Raw genomic sequence first — 18,627 nt, forward strand, 5'->3', positions numbered from 1 at the left:
AATGTGAAAATGTTTTTTTTTTTTTTTTTGTGGTCAATCTTTGTGGTAAAAAAAAAAGGAATTCAGAAGACAATCATGGTACCGATAAGTACTCCTATTACACCATACGCACGCCCTTATTAATAAACAAGAAGTTCTAAGTATGATTTAGTTGCTATTGTCAGCCTGCATTATCACGGTTGGCCTTCAACTTGATACTCAATGAGAGGGGGCAGAGCTAGCCTGGAGCTAGCTGCGCATGTTACGTAGAGTATCAATGGTATGATTTCCTTGGCTTCACATAGATATTAATGGTGTCACATGGTCGATGCCTTTGTCCATTCAAATACACTCATCGAGTGTACCCTCAATGATAATTGAGAGAAATCCCTTTGTTTCAGTCAAGTTTCTTTCTAAATCTTGCCTTTTGATGTGTCATAAAGTTACGAAAATGCCTTTTTCGCTATTGTATCTTTTATTTTAATTATTATTTTTTTTTAGAGCTCACTTACTTCAAATGTAATAGGTGGTATTAGAGACTTCCTGTGGCCTCCGTCGTATCCAGCCCACTCAAGCACGGCTGTTTTGGCCTGAAAAAAGAGGAATTACAGTATTTGAAAGGGAACACTACTTCCTCATGACTCTGTTTTTTACCCTGGGTCTGGGTAAGTTAGAAATGTAACAGGAAAGACGTTATAGCATCTCAGAGTGTCACCTACACCAGGGTTAGTTAGAGATGGATAGATATAGAAAATGAATGAGCTTTGTGCAAAAATTGAATAACGTTTTCATTTTAGAATATGATTTTCTTCCCCAATCACACCCTATTCCCTTATATATAGTGTGTTACTTTTGGCCAGAGCCCTATGAGCCCTACAGTAGTGCACTATATAGGGAACAGGGTGTTAGGGGCTCTGGTCTAAAGTAGTGCACTATATAGGGAATAGGGTGTTAGGGCTCTGGTCTAAAGTAGTGCACTATATAGGGAATAGGGCTCTGGTCTAAAGTAGTTCACTATATAGGGAATAGGGTGTTAGGGCTCTGGTCTAAAGTAGTGCACTATATAGGGAATAGGGTGTTAGGGGCTCTGGTCTAAAGTAGTTCACTATATAGGGAATAGGGTGTTAGGGCTCTGGTCTAAAGTAGTGCACTATATAGGGTGTTAGGGCTCTGGTCTAAAGTAGTGCACTATATAGGGTGTTAGGGCTCTGGTCTAACGTAGTGCACTATATAGGGTGTTAGGGCTCTGGTCTAAAGTAGTGCACTATATAGGGAATAGGGTGTTAGGGCTCTGGTCTAAAGTAGTTCACTATGTAGGGAATAGGGTGTTAAGGGCTCTGGTCTAAAGTAGTGCACTATATAGGGAATAGGGTGTTAGGGCTCTGGTCTAAAGTAGTTCACTATATAGGGAATAGGGTGTTAGGACTCTGGTCTAAAGTAGTGCACTATATAGGGAATAGGGTGTTAGGGCTCTGGTCTAAAGTAGTTCACTATATAGGGAATAGGGTGTTAGGGCTCTGGTCTAAAGCAGTGCACTATATAGGGAATAGGGTTCTGGTCTAAAGTAGTTCACTATATAGGGAATAGGGTGTTAGGGCTCTGGTCTAAAGTAGTGCACTATATAGGGAATAGGGCTCTGGTCTAAAGTAGTTCACTATATAGGGAACAGGGTGTTAGGGCTCTGGTCTAAAGTAGTGCACTATATAGGGAATAGGGTGTTAGGGCTCTGGTCTAAAGTAGTGCACTATATAGGGAATAGGGTGTTAGGGCTCTGGTCTAAAGTAGTTCACTATATAGGGAATAGGGTGTTAGGGCTCTGGTCTAAAGTAGTTCACTTTATAGGGAATAGGGTGTTAGGGCTCTGGTCTAAAGTAGTTCACTATATAGGGAATAGGGTGTTAGGGCTCTGGTCTAAAGTAGTTCACTATATAGGGAATAGGGTGTTAGGGGCTCTGGTCTAAAGTAGTTCACTATATAGGGAATAGGGTGTTAGGGCTCTGGTCTAAAGTAGTTCACTATATAGGGAATAGGGTGTTAGGGCTCTGGTCTAAAGTAGTGCACTATATAGGGAATAGGGTGTTAGGGCTCTGGTCTAAAGTAGTGCACTATATATAGGGAATAGGGTGTTTAGGGCTCTGGTCTAAAGTAGTGCACTATAATAGGGAATAGGGTGTTAGGGCTCTGGTCTAAAGTAGTTCACTATATAGGGAACAGGGTGTTAGGGCTCTGGTCTAACGTAGTTCACTATATAGGGAATAGGGTGTTAGGGCTCTGGTCTAAAGTAGTGCACTATATAGGGAATAGGGCTCTGGTCTAAAGTAGTTCACTATATAGGGAACAGGGTGTTAGGGCTCTGGTCTAAAGTAGTTCACTATATAGGGAATAGGGTGTTAGGGCTCTGGTCTAAAGTAGTTCACTATATAGGGAATAGGGTGTTAGGGGCTCTGGTCTAAAGTAGTTCACTATATAGGGAATAGGGTGTTAGGGCTCTGGTCTAAAGTAGTTCACTATATAGGGAATAGGGTGTTAGGGCTCTGGTCTAAAGTAGTGCACTATATAGGGAATAGGGTGTTAGGGCTCTGGTCTAAAGTAGTGCACTATATATAGGGAATAGGGTGTTTAGGGCTCTGGTCTAAAGTAGTGCACTGTAATAGGGAATAGGGTGTTAGGGCTCTGGTCTAAAGTAGTGCACTATATATAGGGAATAGGGTGTTTAGGGCTCTGGTCTAAAGTAGTGCACTATAATAGGGAATAGGGTGTTAGGGCTCTGGTCTAAAGTAGTTCACTATATAGGGAATAGGGTGTTAGGGCTCTGGTCTAAAGTAGTTCACTATATAGGGAATAGGGTGTTAGGGGCTCTGGTCTAACGTAGTGCACTATATAGGGTGTTAGGGCTCTGGTCTAAAGTAGTTCACTATATAGGGAATAGGGTGTTAGGGCTCTGGTCTAACGTAGTTCACTATATAGGGAATAGGGTGTTAGGGCTCTGGTCTAACGTAGTGCACTATATAGGGAATAGGGTGTTAGGGCTCTGGTCTAACGTAGTGCACTATATAGGGTGTTAGGGCTCTGGCCTAAAGTAGTGCACTATATATAGGGAATAGGGTGTTTAGGGCTCTGGTCTAAAGTAGTGCACTGTAATAGGGAATAGGGTGTTAGGGCTCTGGTCTAAAGTAGTGCACTATATATAGGGAATAGGGTGTTTAGGGCTCTGGTCTAAAGTAGTGCACTATAATAGGGAATAGGGTGTTAGGGCTCTGGTCTAAAGTAGTTCACTATATAGGGAATAGGGTGCTAGGGCTCTGGTCTAAAGTAGTTCACTATATAGGGAATAGGGTGTTAGGGGCTCTGGTCTAACGTAGTGCACTATATAGGGTGTTAGGGCTCTGGTCTAAAGTAGTTCACTATATAGGGAACAGGGTGTTAGGGCTCTGGTCTAACGTAGTTCACTATATAGGGAATAGGGTGTTAGGGCTCTGGTCTAACGTAGTGCACTATATAGGGAATAGGGTGTTAGGGCTCTGGTCTAACGTAGTGCACTATATAGGGTGTTAGGGCTCTGGCCTAAAGTAGTTCACTATATAGGGAACAGGGTGTTAGGGCTCTGGTCTAACGTAGTGCACTATTAGGGAATAGGGTGTTAGGGGCACTGGTCTAACGTAGTGCACTATATAGGGTGTTAGGGCTCTGGTCTAACGTAGTGCACTATATAGGGAATAGGGTGTTAGGGCTCTGGTCTAAAGTAGTTCACTATATAGGGAATAGGGTGTTAGGGCTCTGGTCTAAAGTAGTTCACTATATAGGGAATAGGGTGTTAGGGCTCTGGTCTAAAGTAGTGCACTATATATAGGGAATAGGGTGTTTAGGGCTCTGGTCTAAAGTAGTGCACTATATAGGGAATAGGGTGTTAGGGCTCTGGTCTAAAGTAGTTCACTATATAGGGAATAGGGTGTTAGGGCTCTGGTCTAAAGTAGTGCACTATATAGGGTGTTAGGGCTCTGGTCTAACGTAGTGCACTATATAGGGAATAGGGTGCCATTTGGGACAGGACCTCGGGTTTAGAATGGTGTTAAAACATTACCTTCTCTTCAATGGAGTAGAGCAGCTTGGTCAGCTGTTCCAGCCTGAAGGACACAGACTGGTCGGAATCTGATGACACCTAGAAAGTGAAACAGAAACGTGATGTGAACTAGACACGGAAAGAGACAACAGAATTCATTTGAAACCAACTATTGGAAACATGATATTCTATTGATAGGCAGAGTGTCTATTTCTGCAGAACAAAACAAGAAAAGGGCAGAGGTAGACTACAGTAGAGTAGAATAGAGCAGAGGTAGACTACAGTAGAGTAGAATAGAGCAGAGGTAGACTACAGTAGAGTAGAATAGAGCAGAGGTAGACTACAGTAGAGTAGAATAGAGCAGAGGTAGACTACAGTAGAGTAGAATAGAGCAGAGGTAGACTACAGTAGAGTAGAATAGAGCAGAGGTAGACTACAGTAGAATAGAGCAGAGGTAGACTACAGTAGAGTAGAGCAGAGGTAGACTACAGTAGAGTAGAATAGAGCAAAGGTAGACTACAGTAGAGTAGAATAGAGCAGAGGTAGACTACAGTAGAGTAGAATAGAGCAGAGGTAGACTACAGTAGAGTAGAATAGAGCAGAGGTAGACTACAGTAGAGTAGAATAGAGCAGAGGTAGACTACAGTAGAGTAGAATAGAGCAGAGGTAGACTACAGTAGAATAGAGCAGAGGTAGACTACAGTAGAGTAGAATAGAGCAGAGGTAGACTACAGTAGAGTAGAATAGAGCAGAGGTAGACTACAGTAGAGTAGAATAGAGCAGAGGTAGACTACAGTAGAATAGAGCAGAGGTAGACTACAGTAGAGTAGAATAGAGCAGAGGTAGACTACAGTAGAGTAGAATAGAGCAGAGGTAGACTACAGTAGAGTAGAATAGAGCAGAGGTAGACTACAGTAGAATAGAGCAGAGGTAGACTACAGTAGAGTAGAATAGAGCAGAGGTAGACTACAGTAGAGTAGAATAGAGCAGAGGTAGACTACAGTAGAGTAGAATAGAGCAGAGGTAGACTACAGTAGAGTAGAATAGAGCAGAGGTAGACTACAGTAGAGTAGAATAGAGCAGAGGTAGACTACAGTAGAGTAGAATAGAGCAGAGGTAGACTACAGTAGAGTAGAGCAGAGGTAGACTACAGTAGAGTAGAATAGAGCAGAGGTAGACTACAGTAGAGTAGAATAGAGCAGAGGTAGACTACAGTAGAGTAGAATAGAGCAGAGTTAGACTACAGTAGAGTAGAATAGAGCAGAGGTAGACTACAGTAGAGTAGAATAGAGCAGAGGTAGACTACAGTAGAATAGAGCAGAGGTAGACTACAGTAGAGTAGAATAGAGCAGAGGTAGACTACAGTAGAGTAGAATAGAGCAGAGGTAGACTACAGTAGAGTAGAGCATAGGTAGACTACAGTAGAATAGAGCAGAGGTAGACTACAGTAGAGTAGAGCAGAGGTAGACTACAGTAGAGTAGAATAGAGCAGAGGTAGACTCCAGTAGAGTAGAATAGAGCAGAGGTAGACTACAGTAGAGTAGAGCAGAGGTAGACTACAGTAGAGTAGAATAGAGCAGAGGTAGACTACAGTAGAGTAGAATAGAGCAGAGGTAGACTACAGTAGAGTAGAATAGAGCAGAGGTAGACTATAGTAGAGTAGTATAGAGCAGAGGTAGACTACAGTAGAGTAGAATAGAGCAGAGGTAGACTACAGTAGAATAGAGCAGAGGTAGACTACAGTAGAGTAGAATAGAGCAGAGGTAGACTACAGTAGAGTAGAATAGAGCAGAGGTAGACTACAGTAGAGTAGAATAGAGCAGAGGTAGACTACAGTAGAATAGAGCAGAGGTAGACTACAGTAGAGTAGAATAGAGCAGAGGTAGACTACAGTAGAGTAGAATAGAGCAGAGGTAGACTACAGTAGAGTAGAATAGAGCAGAGGTAGACTACAGTAGAATAGAGCAGAGGTAGACTACAGTAGAGTAGAATAGAGCAGAGGTAGACTACAGTAGAGTAGAATAGAGCAGAGGTAGACTACAGTAGAGTAGAATAGAGCAGAGGTAGACTACAGTAGAGTAGAGCAGAGGTAGACTACAGTAGAATAGAGCAGAGGTAGACTACAGTAGAATAGAGCAGAGGTAGACTACAGTAGAGTAGAATAGAGCAAAGGTAGACTACAGTAGAGTAGAGCAGAGGTAGACTACAGTACAATAGAGCAGAGGTAGACTACAGTAGAATAGAGCAGAGGTAGACTACAGTAGAGTAGAATAGAGCAGAGGTAGACTACAGTAGAGTAGAGCAGAGGTAGACTACAGTAGAATAGAGCAGAGGTAGACTACAGTAGAATAGAGCAGAGGTAGACTACAGTAGAATAGAGCAGAGGTAGACTATAGTAGAGTAGAGCAGAGGTAGACTACAGTAGAATAGAGCAGAGGTAGACTACGGTAGAGTAGAGCAGAGGTAGACTACAGTACAATAGAGCAGAGGTAGACTACAGTACAATAGAGCAGAGGTAGACTACAGTAGAATAGAGCAGAGGTAGACTACAGTACAATGTTAAACTAAAACATCAGAGAACCTTTCAGCCTCATTCAGCTTTAACAGAATAGCAACCTGTAACCACGCAGTATCAATGTATCTTCAATCAGGAAGCGTTATGTCTCATTGAACAGAAAGACCAAGCTCCTCTACGATACCGACCCATTTCCTAATTTAACGTTAACGTTAAACTGATTCCATCTCCAATGCAGTTACAAACCGTCTCTTTACTGTATGTTGATGTTCAAATAACGTATGATTAAAAAGGTGAATATTAATAATGTCCACCTACCTGAGTCCTCAGGCGTCCAATCCCTGGGGACAGCTGCTGGTCCAGAAGCCTCTGAAAGGCCTCCAGAGTGGGCAGGGTACGGGAGATCTCGCTGGTACAACATAGGAGCATAGCAATTGTTTAAATGCTGTTTACCAGGGTTTAGGGGTCCATTTCAATTCAGTTTACTTCCCTAATTGGCTGAACGAATTAAATGGACCCCGAAACCGACTGAGATCTCACTGACACACTATAGGAGCACAGAAATGTTCTTTCATTTCACAAGGGACAATTAAAGACGGTTCATAGTGAAAGCCAAGTTATGTACAAAAAATACTTATTTTCCACCATAATTTGCAAATAAATTCATAAAAAATCCTACAGTGTGATTTTCTGGATTTTTTTCAGATTTTGTCTGTCATAGTTGAAGTGTACCTATGATGACAATTACAGGCCTCTCTCATCTTTTTAGGTGGAAGAACTTGCACAATTGGTGGCTGACTAAATACTTTTTTTTTGCCCCACTGTACATGTTGCAGAAGCAGCTACTGTCTGCCAGTACTGGTATACCTATTCAGTTGTTTGCAGATTCCCATAGTGAGCTTCTTCAGATGGGGGAGGGACGGATTCCCGTTCTGGACTTGCTCAGCATCGAGAGAGACCGAGGTGTGGAAGTATTCCTCAATGGATTTGTGGTGCTCTTCTGGCAGGCTGGAAGATATGATTGAATTGAATTTGAATTTTTGGGGTAACAGAAGACATATACAACAAACTGTACAATGTGGACCCAGAGGATATCACTTGAAAGTTATTCATTTAAAAAAAAAAAAAAAAAAACTTGTTTCCAAAGTGGTCCTTGAATTTACAGATGCATCATCAGTCAAGTGTAATTTGTTAGTTGGTATGTAACTTAAACATGGCCCGCTGGGTATGTCTTTAGTAACACAAGGACAAATCGTAACTTCCTCTTTCAGTCAAATTTTCATTTTCGTCTCCTACTGACATTAACGCACGCTGAAGTGAAAACTTGACCTGAGAGGAAGTTGGTATTTGTGCCACAATACTGAAGAGACTTGAGTAGTATCAGTACATAGATTAGTTGAACGTGAGCCTTCAGTACATACTTAGACATATCGATGTGTTGTAGTCTCTGTAGGTATGTGTCTACCAGGGAACTACACGCCGGCTCGGAGCCTCGGGAATCCCCTACGTGGGTTTCTTTACTGCCATTGGCTGACGGTCCTCCTGAGAAGTTCCTCGGGGGCAGCTGAGGAGGGTATTTCACTGGCTCTGTTGATCCAACAACAGGTATAACGGTTAGACATAACGTTATGTCCTGTGACAGCGAAAATACTTTGGACCTTTTTTACGGATGTGTGAGACAGGCCCCTTGAGTTAAGCCTGAATATCCAGAGTGACTTGGCTTAGCTCAGCTGTAGCAGAAACAGACAAGAGAGAATGTCTGTATCCTGAATGGCACCCTACTCCTTACATAGTACACTACTTTTGACCAGAGCCTTATGGGAACCCATATGGGCTCTGGTCTAAAGTAGTACACTATATAGGGCGAAAGGGTACAATTTGAGATGCAAACCTAGGCTATTAACCCACCTGCTTCTTCCTCTGGTTCCTCCTCCTTCTGAACAGGGAACTGCAGGTGTGTAGCCAGACCCATGTTGGGACTGTAGTACCTCTCCACCAGGTCAGACAGCACAGAGAATAATTGGATAGGCACGCCCTCAGAGGCCTGGAGACAGGCACAAAAGCAGTGGTGTAAAGTACTTAAATAAAAAAAAAACTTGAAAGTACTACTTAAGTACTTTGAGTTTATATTTATTTTTACAGGGACAGTGCACATTAATCAACGTTTCAGTAAAAGTGACGGTTTTAGCCGGCCGGGGGGGTGTCTGTACTTTACTATTTATCTTTTTTGACAACTTTTACTTTAACTTTACTACATCCTAAAGAAAATAATGTACTTTTTACTCCATACATTTTAGTAGATTCTAATGGAAAACATCAACACTTACAGGTTAGTAGATTTCTCTGGGTCTAATGCAAAACATCAACAATCATTGGTTAGTGAACTACAGTTCACAACAGTAGTCACAGCCTAGTACCCTTTGGAGTCCACAACAGTAGTCACAGCCTAATACCCTTTGGAGTTCACAACAGTAGTCACAGCCTAGTACCCTTTGGAGTCCACAACAGTAGTCACAGCCTAGTACCCTTTGGAGTCCACAACAGTAGTCACAGCCTAATACCCTTTGGAGTTCACAACAGTAGTCACAGCCTAGTACCCTTTGGAGTCCACAACAGTAGTCACAGCCTAGTACCCTTTGGAGTCCACAACAGTAGTCACAGCCTAGTACCCTTTGGAGTTCACAACAGTAGTCACAGCCTAGTACCCTTTGGAGTCCACAACAGTAGTCACAGCCTAGTACCCTTTGGAGTCCACAACAGTAGTCACAGCCTAGTACCCTTTAGAGTCCACAACAGTAGTCACAGCCTAGTACCCTTTGGAGTCCACAACAGTAGTCACAGCCTAGTACCCTTTGGAGTCCACAACAGTAGTCACAGCCTAGTACCCTTTGGAGTCCACAACAGTAGTCACAGCCTAGTACCCTTTGGAGTCCACAACAGTAGTCACAGCCTAGTACCCTTTGGAGTCCACAACAGTAGTCACAGCCTAGTACCCTTTGGAGTCCACAACAGTAGTCACAGCCTAGTACCCTTTGGAGTCCACAACAGTAGTCACAGCCTAATACCCTTTGGAGTCCACAACAGTAGTCACAGCCTAGTACCCTTTGGAGTCCACAACAGTAGTCACAGCCTAGTACCCTTTGGAGTCCACAACAGTAGTCACAGCCTAATACCCTTTGGAGTCCACAACAGTAGTAGTACAGATTCAGAAAAAGAACTGGACAAATTTAATCCAACAGAAATGTGAAATGGGTTGAAGAATTGAAAGGTCCAGACACTCAGGTGGGTTTTAATGTATGTAGTACCATCAAGCCATGGTCCTGATACACTGTTTCTCAAAGATCTCATCACAGGCTAGTACACTTCTGAGTTTAGTACACTACAACAGCAAGATAAGTACACGACAGAGCGCCAACAGCAAGACAGGCTAGTAGCCTGTTCTTCTCATCTCTCTACTTGGTGCTTGCTCTCTGGTGCCGGTATAGATCTTCTCAGTGTGGCAACGTGAGAGTCTTCTAGGGCTTTATGTTTCCCGGAGAGACTTGATGTTGTATGAATGACAGGGTTTCCTTCTAGACCAATCATACAGCTTGAATACTCTTTCCACTGTTAGGCTACATTCCAAGGGCATTAGCGTATTAACTACCAAGTCACCTGGTTTCTTTAGCGAATTAACTACCAAGTCACCTGGTTTCTTTAGCCCATTTCACACCCACTGTGGATGCGTTGATCTATTTAAATGCAGTGAAAATCTATATTGTTGTGTGAAGGGTCTGCTATTTTCTGTTGCACACAAGATTAACTTTGTGGCTTTTCATACGCCCACGCCTCAGGATAATTTATAGCCTTCTGCTACTGAAAGAGGAACACGGTTTTGATCAACGTTGGCAGAGTGGCCTGTAGGAACCGTAGTACCCTTCAACATTGGCAGAGTGGCCTGTAGGAACTGTATTACCCTTCAACTGTCACACCCTGGCCTTTGTTATATTGATTTTCTTTATTAGTTTAGTTAGGTCAGGGTGTGACATGGGTGTTGTTTGTGTGTTTTGTCTAGTTTAGGGTGTGTGTATTGTTTAGGGGGGTTTGAAGATGTATGGGGTTGTGTTCAGTGTAGGTGTTTAGGAAAGTCTATGGTTGCCTGGTTTGGTTCTCAATCAGAGACAGCTGTTTATTGTTGTCTCTGATTGGGAGCCATATTTAAGGCAGCCATAGGCTTTAGGTGTTTGTGGGTAATTGTCTATGTTGAACGTTAGTAGCTTGTGTGTGCACTTTCGTTTATAGCTTCATTGTTGTTTTGTTTTGTAAAAGTTTTCGTGTTTCGTCATCTCTATTAAAAGAAGATGTACTCATATCCCGCTACGCCTTGGTCCGCTTATTATGACGTTCGTGACATCAACATTAGCAGAGTGGCCTGTAGGGAACTGTAGTACCCTTCAACATTAGCAGAGTGGCCTGTAGGGAACCGTAGTTCCCTTCAACATTAGCAGAGTGGCCTGTAGGAACCGTAGTACCCTTCAACATTAGCAGAGTGGCCTGTAGGGAACTGTAGTACCCTTCAACATTAGCAGAGTGGCCTGTAGGAACCGTAGTACCCTTCAACATTAGCAGAGTGGCCTGTAGGGAACTGTAGTACCCTTCAACATTAGCAGAGTGGCCTGTAGGAACCGTAGTACCCTTCAACATTAGCAGAGTGGCCTGTAGGAACCGTAGTACCCTTCAACATTAGCAGAGTGGCCTGTAGGGAACTGTAGTACCCTTCAACATTAGCAGAGTGGCCTGTACGAACTGTAGTACCCTTCAACATTAGCAGAGTGGCCTGTACGAACTGTAGTACCCTTCAACATTAGCAGAGTGGCCTGTAGACACTGTAGTACCCTTCAACATTAGCAGACTGGCCTGTAGGAACCGTAGTACCCTTCAACATTAGCAGAGTGGCCTGTAGGGAACTGTAGTACCCTTCAACATTAGCAGAGTGGCCTGTAGGGAACCGTAGTACCCTTCAACATTAGCAGAGTGGCCTGTAGGGAACTGTAGTACCCTTCAACATTAGCAGAGTGGCCTGTAGGGAACCGTAGTACCCTTCAACATTAGCAGAGTGGCCTGTAGGGAACTGTAGTACCCTTCAACATTAGCAGAGTGGCCTGTACGAACTGTAGTACCCTTCAACATTAGCAGAGTGGCCTGTACGAACTGTAGTACCCTTCAACATTAGCAGAGTGGCCTGTAGACACTGTAGTACCCTTCAACATTAGCAGACTGGCCTGTAGGAACCGTAGTACCCTTCAACATTAGCAGAGTGGCCTGTAGGGAACTGTAGTACCCTTCAACATTAGCAGAGTGGCCTGTAGGGAACCGTAGTACCCTTCAACATTAGCAGAGTGGCCTGTAGGGAACTGTAGTACCCTTCAACATTAGCAGAGTGGCCTGTAGGGAACCGTAGTACCCTTCAACATTAGCAGAGTGGCCTGTAGGGAACTGTAGTACCCTTCAACATTAGCAGAGTGGCCTGTACGAACTGTAGTACCCTTCAACATTAGCAGAGTGGCCTGTAGGAACCGTAGTTCCCTTCAACATTAGCAGAGTGGCCTGTAGGGAACTGTAGTACCCTTCAACACTAGCAGACTGGCCTGTAGGGAACCGTAGTACCCTTCAACATTAGCAGACTGGCCTGTAGACACTGTAGTTCCCTTCACGTCTGTGTTTAGCGCAGGCTAAAACTCAAGATGACTATAATGCATGCCAGCTACAATAGATCAATGAAAATCTATCTAATTCATCATCACTGTAGGTTTGTCTCTAGGTTGGGAATATTCTCACTGCCACACTATTACAGGCGTATTAACCACAAGTGTTTCCATCTCAACCTCAGCCTAATACAATGATGCCTTTGTGTGACAGAGAGAGCAGAGAGAGAGTGTGCCTACAGATGAAGAGATATCCGGGTTTACTGTATTCGCCCTTCATTAAAGAAGAGGACATTAGCAGTGTCGCATATTCACAGCCACAGGAAGCGAGGCCGTTTGTGTCTAGTACTATGGAGCGCTTACACTTCAGCACATGTCTCCCCCCGCACAAGTAGGCTTGGTTCAATGTCCTGTATTCACAATACGCTGGTGTAACGGATGTGAAATGGCTAGCTAGTTAGCGGATACGCGCTACTAGCGGTTCAATCAGTTACGTCACTTGCTCTGAAACCTAGAAGTAGTGTTGCCCTTTGCTCTGCAAGGGCCGCGGATTTTGTGGAGCGATGGGTAACGACGCTTCGTGGGTGACTGTTGTTGATGTGTGCAGAGAGTCCCTGGTTCGCGCCCGTGTCGGGGGAAAAGGGGACGGTTTAAAGTTATACTGTTACACTGGTACATTCCAGAACTCTACCATCACACATGGCCTTTCTTCGTTTCTGAAGGCATTGAAAACCAGAGCAGAAGTTGTCCGATTATTGAGGAATTGAGAAGTGTCTCTTAAAATAGCCCTCTTAACACCCAACACCTGGGAAGAGGCTATATCCGCTATCAGAAAGTTTGTGGTATAACGCTCAGAACTTGTGTTGTGTGGATCAACATAGTAACGTTAAATGCTTTGTAAGGGGGGCTCAATACTCAAAATGGAGTGCAGATCTCACCTGTACCGAGAGATTCCTCCCCTTAAAAGGTCTGTCTCAGCTGGACCGAGAGCTTCCTCCCCTTAAAAGGTCCGTCTCAGCTGGACCGAGAGATTCCTCCCCTCAAAAGGTCTGTCTCAGCTGGACCGAGAGATTCCTCCCCTCAAAAGGTCTGTCTCAGCTGGACCGAGAGATTCCTCCCCTCAAAAGGTCCGTCTCAGCTGGACTGAGAGCTTCCTCCCCGTAAAAGCTCTGTCTCAGCTGGACCGAGAGATTCCTCCCCATAAAAGCTCTGTCTCAGCTGGACCGAGAGCTTCCTCCCCGTAAAAGGTCTGTCTCAGCTGGCCCGAGAGCTTCCTCCCCGTAAAAGCTCTGTCTCAGCTGGACCGAGAGCTTCCTCCCCTCAAAAGATCTGTCTCACCTGGACCGAGAGCTTCCTCCCCTCAAAAGGTCTGTCTCAGCTGGACCGAGAGATTCCTCCCCTCAAAAGGTCTGTCTCAGCTGGACAGAGAGCTTCCTCCCCTCAAAAGGTCTGTCTCAGCTGGACCGAGAGATTCCTCCCCGTAAAAGCTCTGTCTCAGCTGGACCGAGAGCTTCCTCCCCGTAAAAGGTCTGTCTCAGCTGGACCGAGAGCTTCCTCCCCGTAAAAGCTCTGTCTCAGCTGGACCGAGAGCTTCCTCCCCTCAAAAGGTCTGTCTCAGCTGGACCGAGAGATTCCTCCCCTCAAAAGGTCTGTCTCAGCTGGACAGAGAGCTTCCTCCCCTCAAAAGGTCTGTCTCAGCTGGACCGAGAGATTCCTCCCCTCAAAAGGTCTGTCTCAGCTGGACCGAGAGCTTCCTCCCCGTAAAAGGTCCGTCTCAGCTGGACCGAGAGCTTCCTCCCCGTAAAAGCTCTGTCTCAGCTGGACCGAGAGCTTCCTCCCCTCAAAAGGTCTGTCTCAGCTGGACCGAGAGCTTCCTCCCCTCAAAAGAGTTGTATCACCTTGACTAAGAGCTTCCTCCTCTCAAAAGATCTGTCTCACCTTGACTAAGAGCTTCCTCCCCTCAAAAGAGTTGTCTCACCTGTACCGAGAGCTTCCTCTCCTCATTGGGTAGGATCCTGTAGGTATACACACAGTTCTGGTACCTGGAAATAGAAGAGATGGGATAGTATCATAAGGATCACAGCAAGATATGTAATCTTGAATGTTTTAAGAGACGTCTTTCTGACATTTCACAGAAGAGTGTGACAGGTGCAGTAATAACAGATAGCATGCCCTCCTACAAACTTCCACTTGGTCTTTGTGTCCAATAGAAAATAGTACATGACAATTTCTGTATTTGTTTACCAGTTATTCAAATGAGAGCCCACAGTGACACAAAGACGTTGGGTGTGAGTTGTACATCGGAGTCTACCCAGCTCTGCAGCAGGACAGCGTGTGCAGATACGTTGGGTGCTGCAGTAAGCATGTGTACTTTAAAATAGGTCTTCATGACATAGAAGTCCTGCTATATAGTTAGTCACATCTAAAACTGCATGAAACAACAATAGTATTCTAAGACCGTTTCTCTGGTTGATCAAAGTCTTGAGGAAAACATTTTCAATTCCAACAGATGTACTTGTTGGCATGATTTATGTCACGATGTAAAGAAACAGAAAGTCTACGTCACATTGTTTTGCTTTGTCTGTGACTATCAATGTTTGTATCATGTTTGTGCTGCTACCATGCTATGTAGTGTTGTGGTCTCTCTCTCTATGTAGTGTTGTGGTGTCTCTCTCTATGTAGTGTTGTGGTGTCTCTATGTAGTGTTGTCTCTCTTTATGTAGTGTTGTGGTGTCTCTCTTTATGTAGTGTTGTGGTGTCTCTCTCTATGTAGTGTTGTGGTATATCTCTTTATGTAGTGTTGTGGTGTCTCTTTATGTAGTGTTGTGGTGTCTCTCTTTATGTAGTGTTGTGGTGTCTCTCTTTATGTAGTGTTGTCTCTCTTTATGTAGTGTAGTGTTGTCTCTCTTTATGTAGTGTTGTGGTGTATCTCTTTATGTAGTGTTGTGGTGTCTCTGTTTATGTAGTGTTGTGGTGTCTCTCTCTATGTAGTGTTGTGGTGTCTCTATGTAGTGTTGTGGTGTCTCTTTATGTAGTGTTGTGGTCTCTCGTTATGTAGTGTTGTGGTGTCTCTCTCTCTTTATGTAGTGTTGTGGTGTCTCTCTCTCTTTATGTAGTGTTGTGGTGTCTCTCTCTCTCTTTATGTAGTGTAGTGGTGTCTCTCTTTATGTAGTGTTGTGGTGTCTCTCTCTATGTAGTGTTGTGGTGTATCTCTTTATGTAGTGTTGTGGTGTCTCTCTTTATGTAGTGTTGTGGTCTCTCTTTATGTAGTGTTGTGGTGTCTCTATGTAGTGTTGTCTCTCTTTATGTAGTGTTGTGGTCTCTCTTTATGTAGTATTGTGGTCTCTCTTTATGTAGTGTTGTGTCTCTCTATGTAGTGTTGTCTCTCTTTATGTAGTATTGTGGTCTCTCTTTATGTAGTATTGTGGTCTCTCTTTATGTAGTGTTGTGTCTCTCTATGTAGTGTTGTCTCTCTTTATGTAGTATTGTGTTGTCTCTCTCTCTTTATGTAGTGTAGTGGTGTCTCTCTTTATGTAGTGTTGTGGTGTCTCTCTTTATGTAGTGTTGTGGTGTCTCTCTTTATGTAGTGTTGTGTTGTCTCTCTCTCTTTATGTAGTGTAGTGGTGTCTCTCTTTATGTAGTGTTGTGGTGTCTCTCTTTATGTAGTGTTGTGGTGTCTCTCTTTATGTAGTGTTGTGATGTCTCTCTTTATGTAGTGTTGTGGTGTCTCTATATGTAGTGTTGTGGTGTCTCTCTTTATGTAGTGTTGTGGTGTATCTCTTTATTTAGTGTTGTGGTGTCTCTCTTTATGTAGTGTTGTGTTGTCTCTCTCTCGTTATGTAGTGTAGTGGTGTCTCTCTTTATGTAGTGTTGTGGTCTCTCTTTATGTAGTGTTGTGGTGTCTCTCTTTATGTAGTGTTGTGGTGTCTCTCTTTATGTAGTGTTGTCTCTCTTTATGTAGTGTTGTGGTGTCTCTCTTTATGTAGTGTTGTGATGTCTCTCTTTATGTAGTGTTGTGGTGTCTCTCTTTATGTAGTGTTGTGGTGTCTCTCTTTATGTAGTGTTGTGGTGTCTCTCTTTATGTAGTGTTGTGATGTCTCTCTTTATGTAGTGTTGTGGTGTCTCTATATGTAGTGTTGTGGTGTATCTCTTTATGTAGTGTTGTGGTGTCTCTATGTAGTGTTGTCTCTCTTTATGTAGTGTTGTGGTGTATCTCTTTATGTAGTGTTGTGTTGTCTCTCTCTCTTTATGTAGTGTAGTGGTGTCTCTCTTTATGTAGTGTTGTGATGTCTCTCTTTATGTAGTGTTGTGATGTCTCTCTTTATGTAGTGTTGTGGTGTCTCTCTTTATGTAGTGTTGTGATGTCTCTCTATATGTAGTGTTGTGGTGTATCTCTTTATGTAGTGTTGTGGTGTCTCTATATGTAGTGTTGTGGTGTATCTCTTTATGTAGTGTTGTGGTGTCTCTATGTAGTGTTGTCTCTCTTTATGTAGTGTTGTGGTGTATCTCTTTATGTAGTGTTGTGGTGTCTCTCTTTATGTAGTGTTGTGTTGTCTCTCTCTCTTTATGTAGTGTAGTGGTGTCTCTCTTTATGTAGTGTTGTGATGTCTCTCTTTATGTAGTGTTGTGATGTCTCTCTTTATGTAGTGTTGTGGTGTCTCTCTTTATGTAGTGTTGTGATGTCTCTCTATATGTAGTGTTGTGGTGTATCTCTTTATGTAGTGTTGTGGTGTCTCTATATGTAGTGTTGTGGTGTCTCTCTTTATGTAGTGTTGTGGTGTCTCTCTTTATGTAGTGTTGTGGTCTCTCTTCATGTAGTGTTGTGGTGTCTCTCTTTATGTAGTGTTGTGGTGTCTCTCTTTATGTAGTGTTGTGGTGTCTCTCTTTATGTAGTGTTGTGGTGTCTCTCTTTATGTAGTGTTGTGGTGTCTCTCTTTATGTAGTGGTGTGGTGTCTCTCTTTATGTAGTGTTGTATTGTCTCTCTTGTCTTAATGTGTGTTTTGTCCTACATTTAAAATAAAATCAGCCTCTGAGGCAGAGTTCCTCTGTCCAGTCTCAACGTCAACAGTGAAGAGGCGACTCCGGGATGCTGGCCTTCTAGGCAGAGTTCCTCTGTCTAGTGTCTGTGTTATTTTGCTCATCTTAATCTTTTCTTTTTATTGGCCAGTCTGAGATATGGCTTTTTCTTTGCAACTCTGCCAAGAAGGCCAGCATCCCTGAGTCACCTCTTCACTGTTGACGTTGAGACTGGTGTTTTGTGGGTACTATTTAATGAAGTTGCCAGTTGAGGACTTGAGAGGAATCATTTTCTCAAACTAGACACTCTAATGTACTTGTCCTCTTGCTCAGTTGTGCACCGGGGCCTCCCACTCCTCTTTCTATTTTGGTTAGAGCCAGTTTGCACTGTTCTGTGAAGGGAGTAGTACACAGCGCTGTACGAGATCTTCAGTTTCTTGGCAATTTCTCGCATGGAATAGCCTTCATTTCTCAGAACTAGAATAGAGTGACGAGTTTCAGAAGAAAGGTCTTTGTTTCTGGCCATTTTGAGCCTGTAATCGAACCAACAAAGGCTTATGCTCCAGATACTCAACTAGTCTAAAGAAGGCCAGTTTTATTGCTTCTTTAATCAGAACAACAGTTTTCAGCTGTGCTAACATAATTGCTAAAGGGTTTTCTAATGATCAATTAGCCTTTTTAAAATGATATACTAGGATTAGCTAACACAACGTGCCATTGGAACACAGGAGTGATGGTTACTGACAAATAGGCCTCTGTACGCCTATGTAGATATTCCATAACAAAATTTGCCGTTTCCAGCTACAATAGTCATTTACAACATTAACAATGTCTACACTGTATTTCTGATCAATTTGATGTTATGTTGATGGACAAAAGAAAAGTGACCCCATTTCTTGAAACATTTCTAAGTGACCCCAACCTTTTGAACGGTCCGTGTATTTTTCCACTCCAGATTGAAATCCCAATAACAGTAGCGTTTAGCGGTGATCGCTGTTTCGTCTGATTTTAAAGTTTTTTATCAGCTCTTCTTACACGACTTGGGACACGACTTCAACGGGTGATCTTCCTTCCTCAATTTGATCTTTCCAACATCGTTGTAGCTCAGTATTAAGTTGAACTGTTAATTCTTTCCTGAAACAGACTAGTCAGACTTTCAGTATGGTTATAGTTTACTCTCTCCTTAATCACAGCTACTTCTCAACTGTCACTGTCACGCAAAGAGATATAAGGGATGAACTCTGAACAGATGACCTTCTGTCTTCAATTAGATCTTTCCAACATCGTTGCCGACAGGTAAACTGATCAACTGTCAATTATTTCCTTGTCTGTTTTTCTTTTGCAACAGAAAATATAGTGGAGTTAGTAATCA

The 18,627-nt window shown here is 43.2% G+C and overlaps 1 protein-coding gene across 2 annotated transcripts in view; it reads right to left on the reverse strand.

Annotated features, from left to right (window-relative positions):
* Positions 1-18,627, reverse strand: part of LOC129869460 (phosphatidylinositol 3,4,5-trisphosphate 5-phosphatase 1-like) — a 39,598-nt gene that overhangs the window by 20,243 nt on the left and 728 nt on the right. For both annotated transcript variants that reach the window (XM_055943903.1, XM_055943902.1), the window contains exons 2-8: positions 14,217-14,280; positions 8,463-8,598; positions 7,976-8,141; positions 7,422-7,562; positions 6,873-6,963; positions 4,061-4,138; positions 492-569 (exon numbers count right to left, since the gene is read on the reverse strand). In XM_055943903.1, coding sequence (XP_055799878.1) covers positions 492-569; positions 4,061-4,138; positions 6,873-6,963; positions 7,422-7,562; positions 7,976-8,141; positions 8,463-8,598; positions 14,217-14,280 — 754 coding nt within the window. The remainder of the gene's footprint in view (positions 1-491; positions 570-4,060; positions 4,139-6,872; positions 6,964-7,421; positions 7,563-7,975; positions 8,142-8,462; positions 8,599-14,216; positions 14,281-18,627) is intronic.

The sequence above is a fragment of the Salvelinus fontinalis genome, chromosome 14 (assembly GCF_029448725.1).
Source record: "Salvelinus fontinalis isolate EN_2023a chromosome 14, ASM2944872v1, whole genome shotgun sequence".
NCBI lineage: Eukaryota > Metazoa > Chordata > Actinopteri > Salmoniformes > Salmonidae > Salvelinus > Salvelinus fontinalis.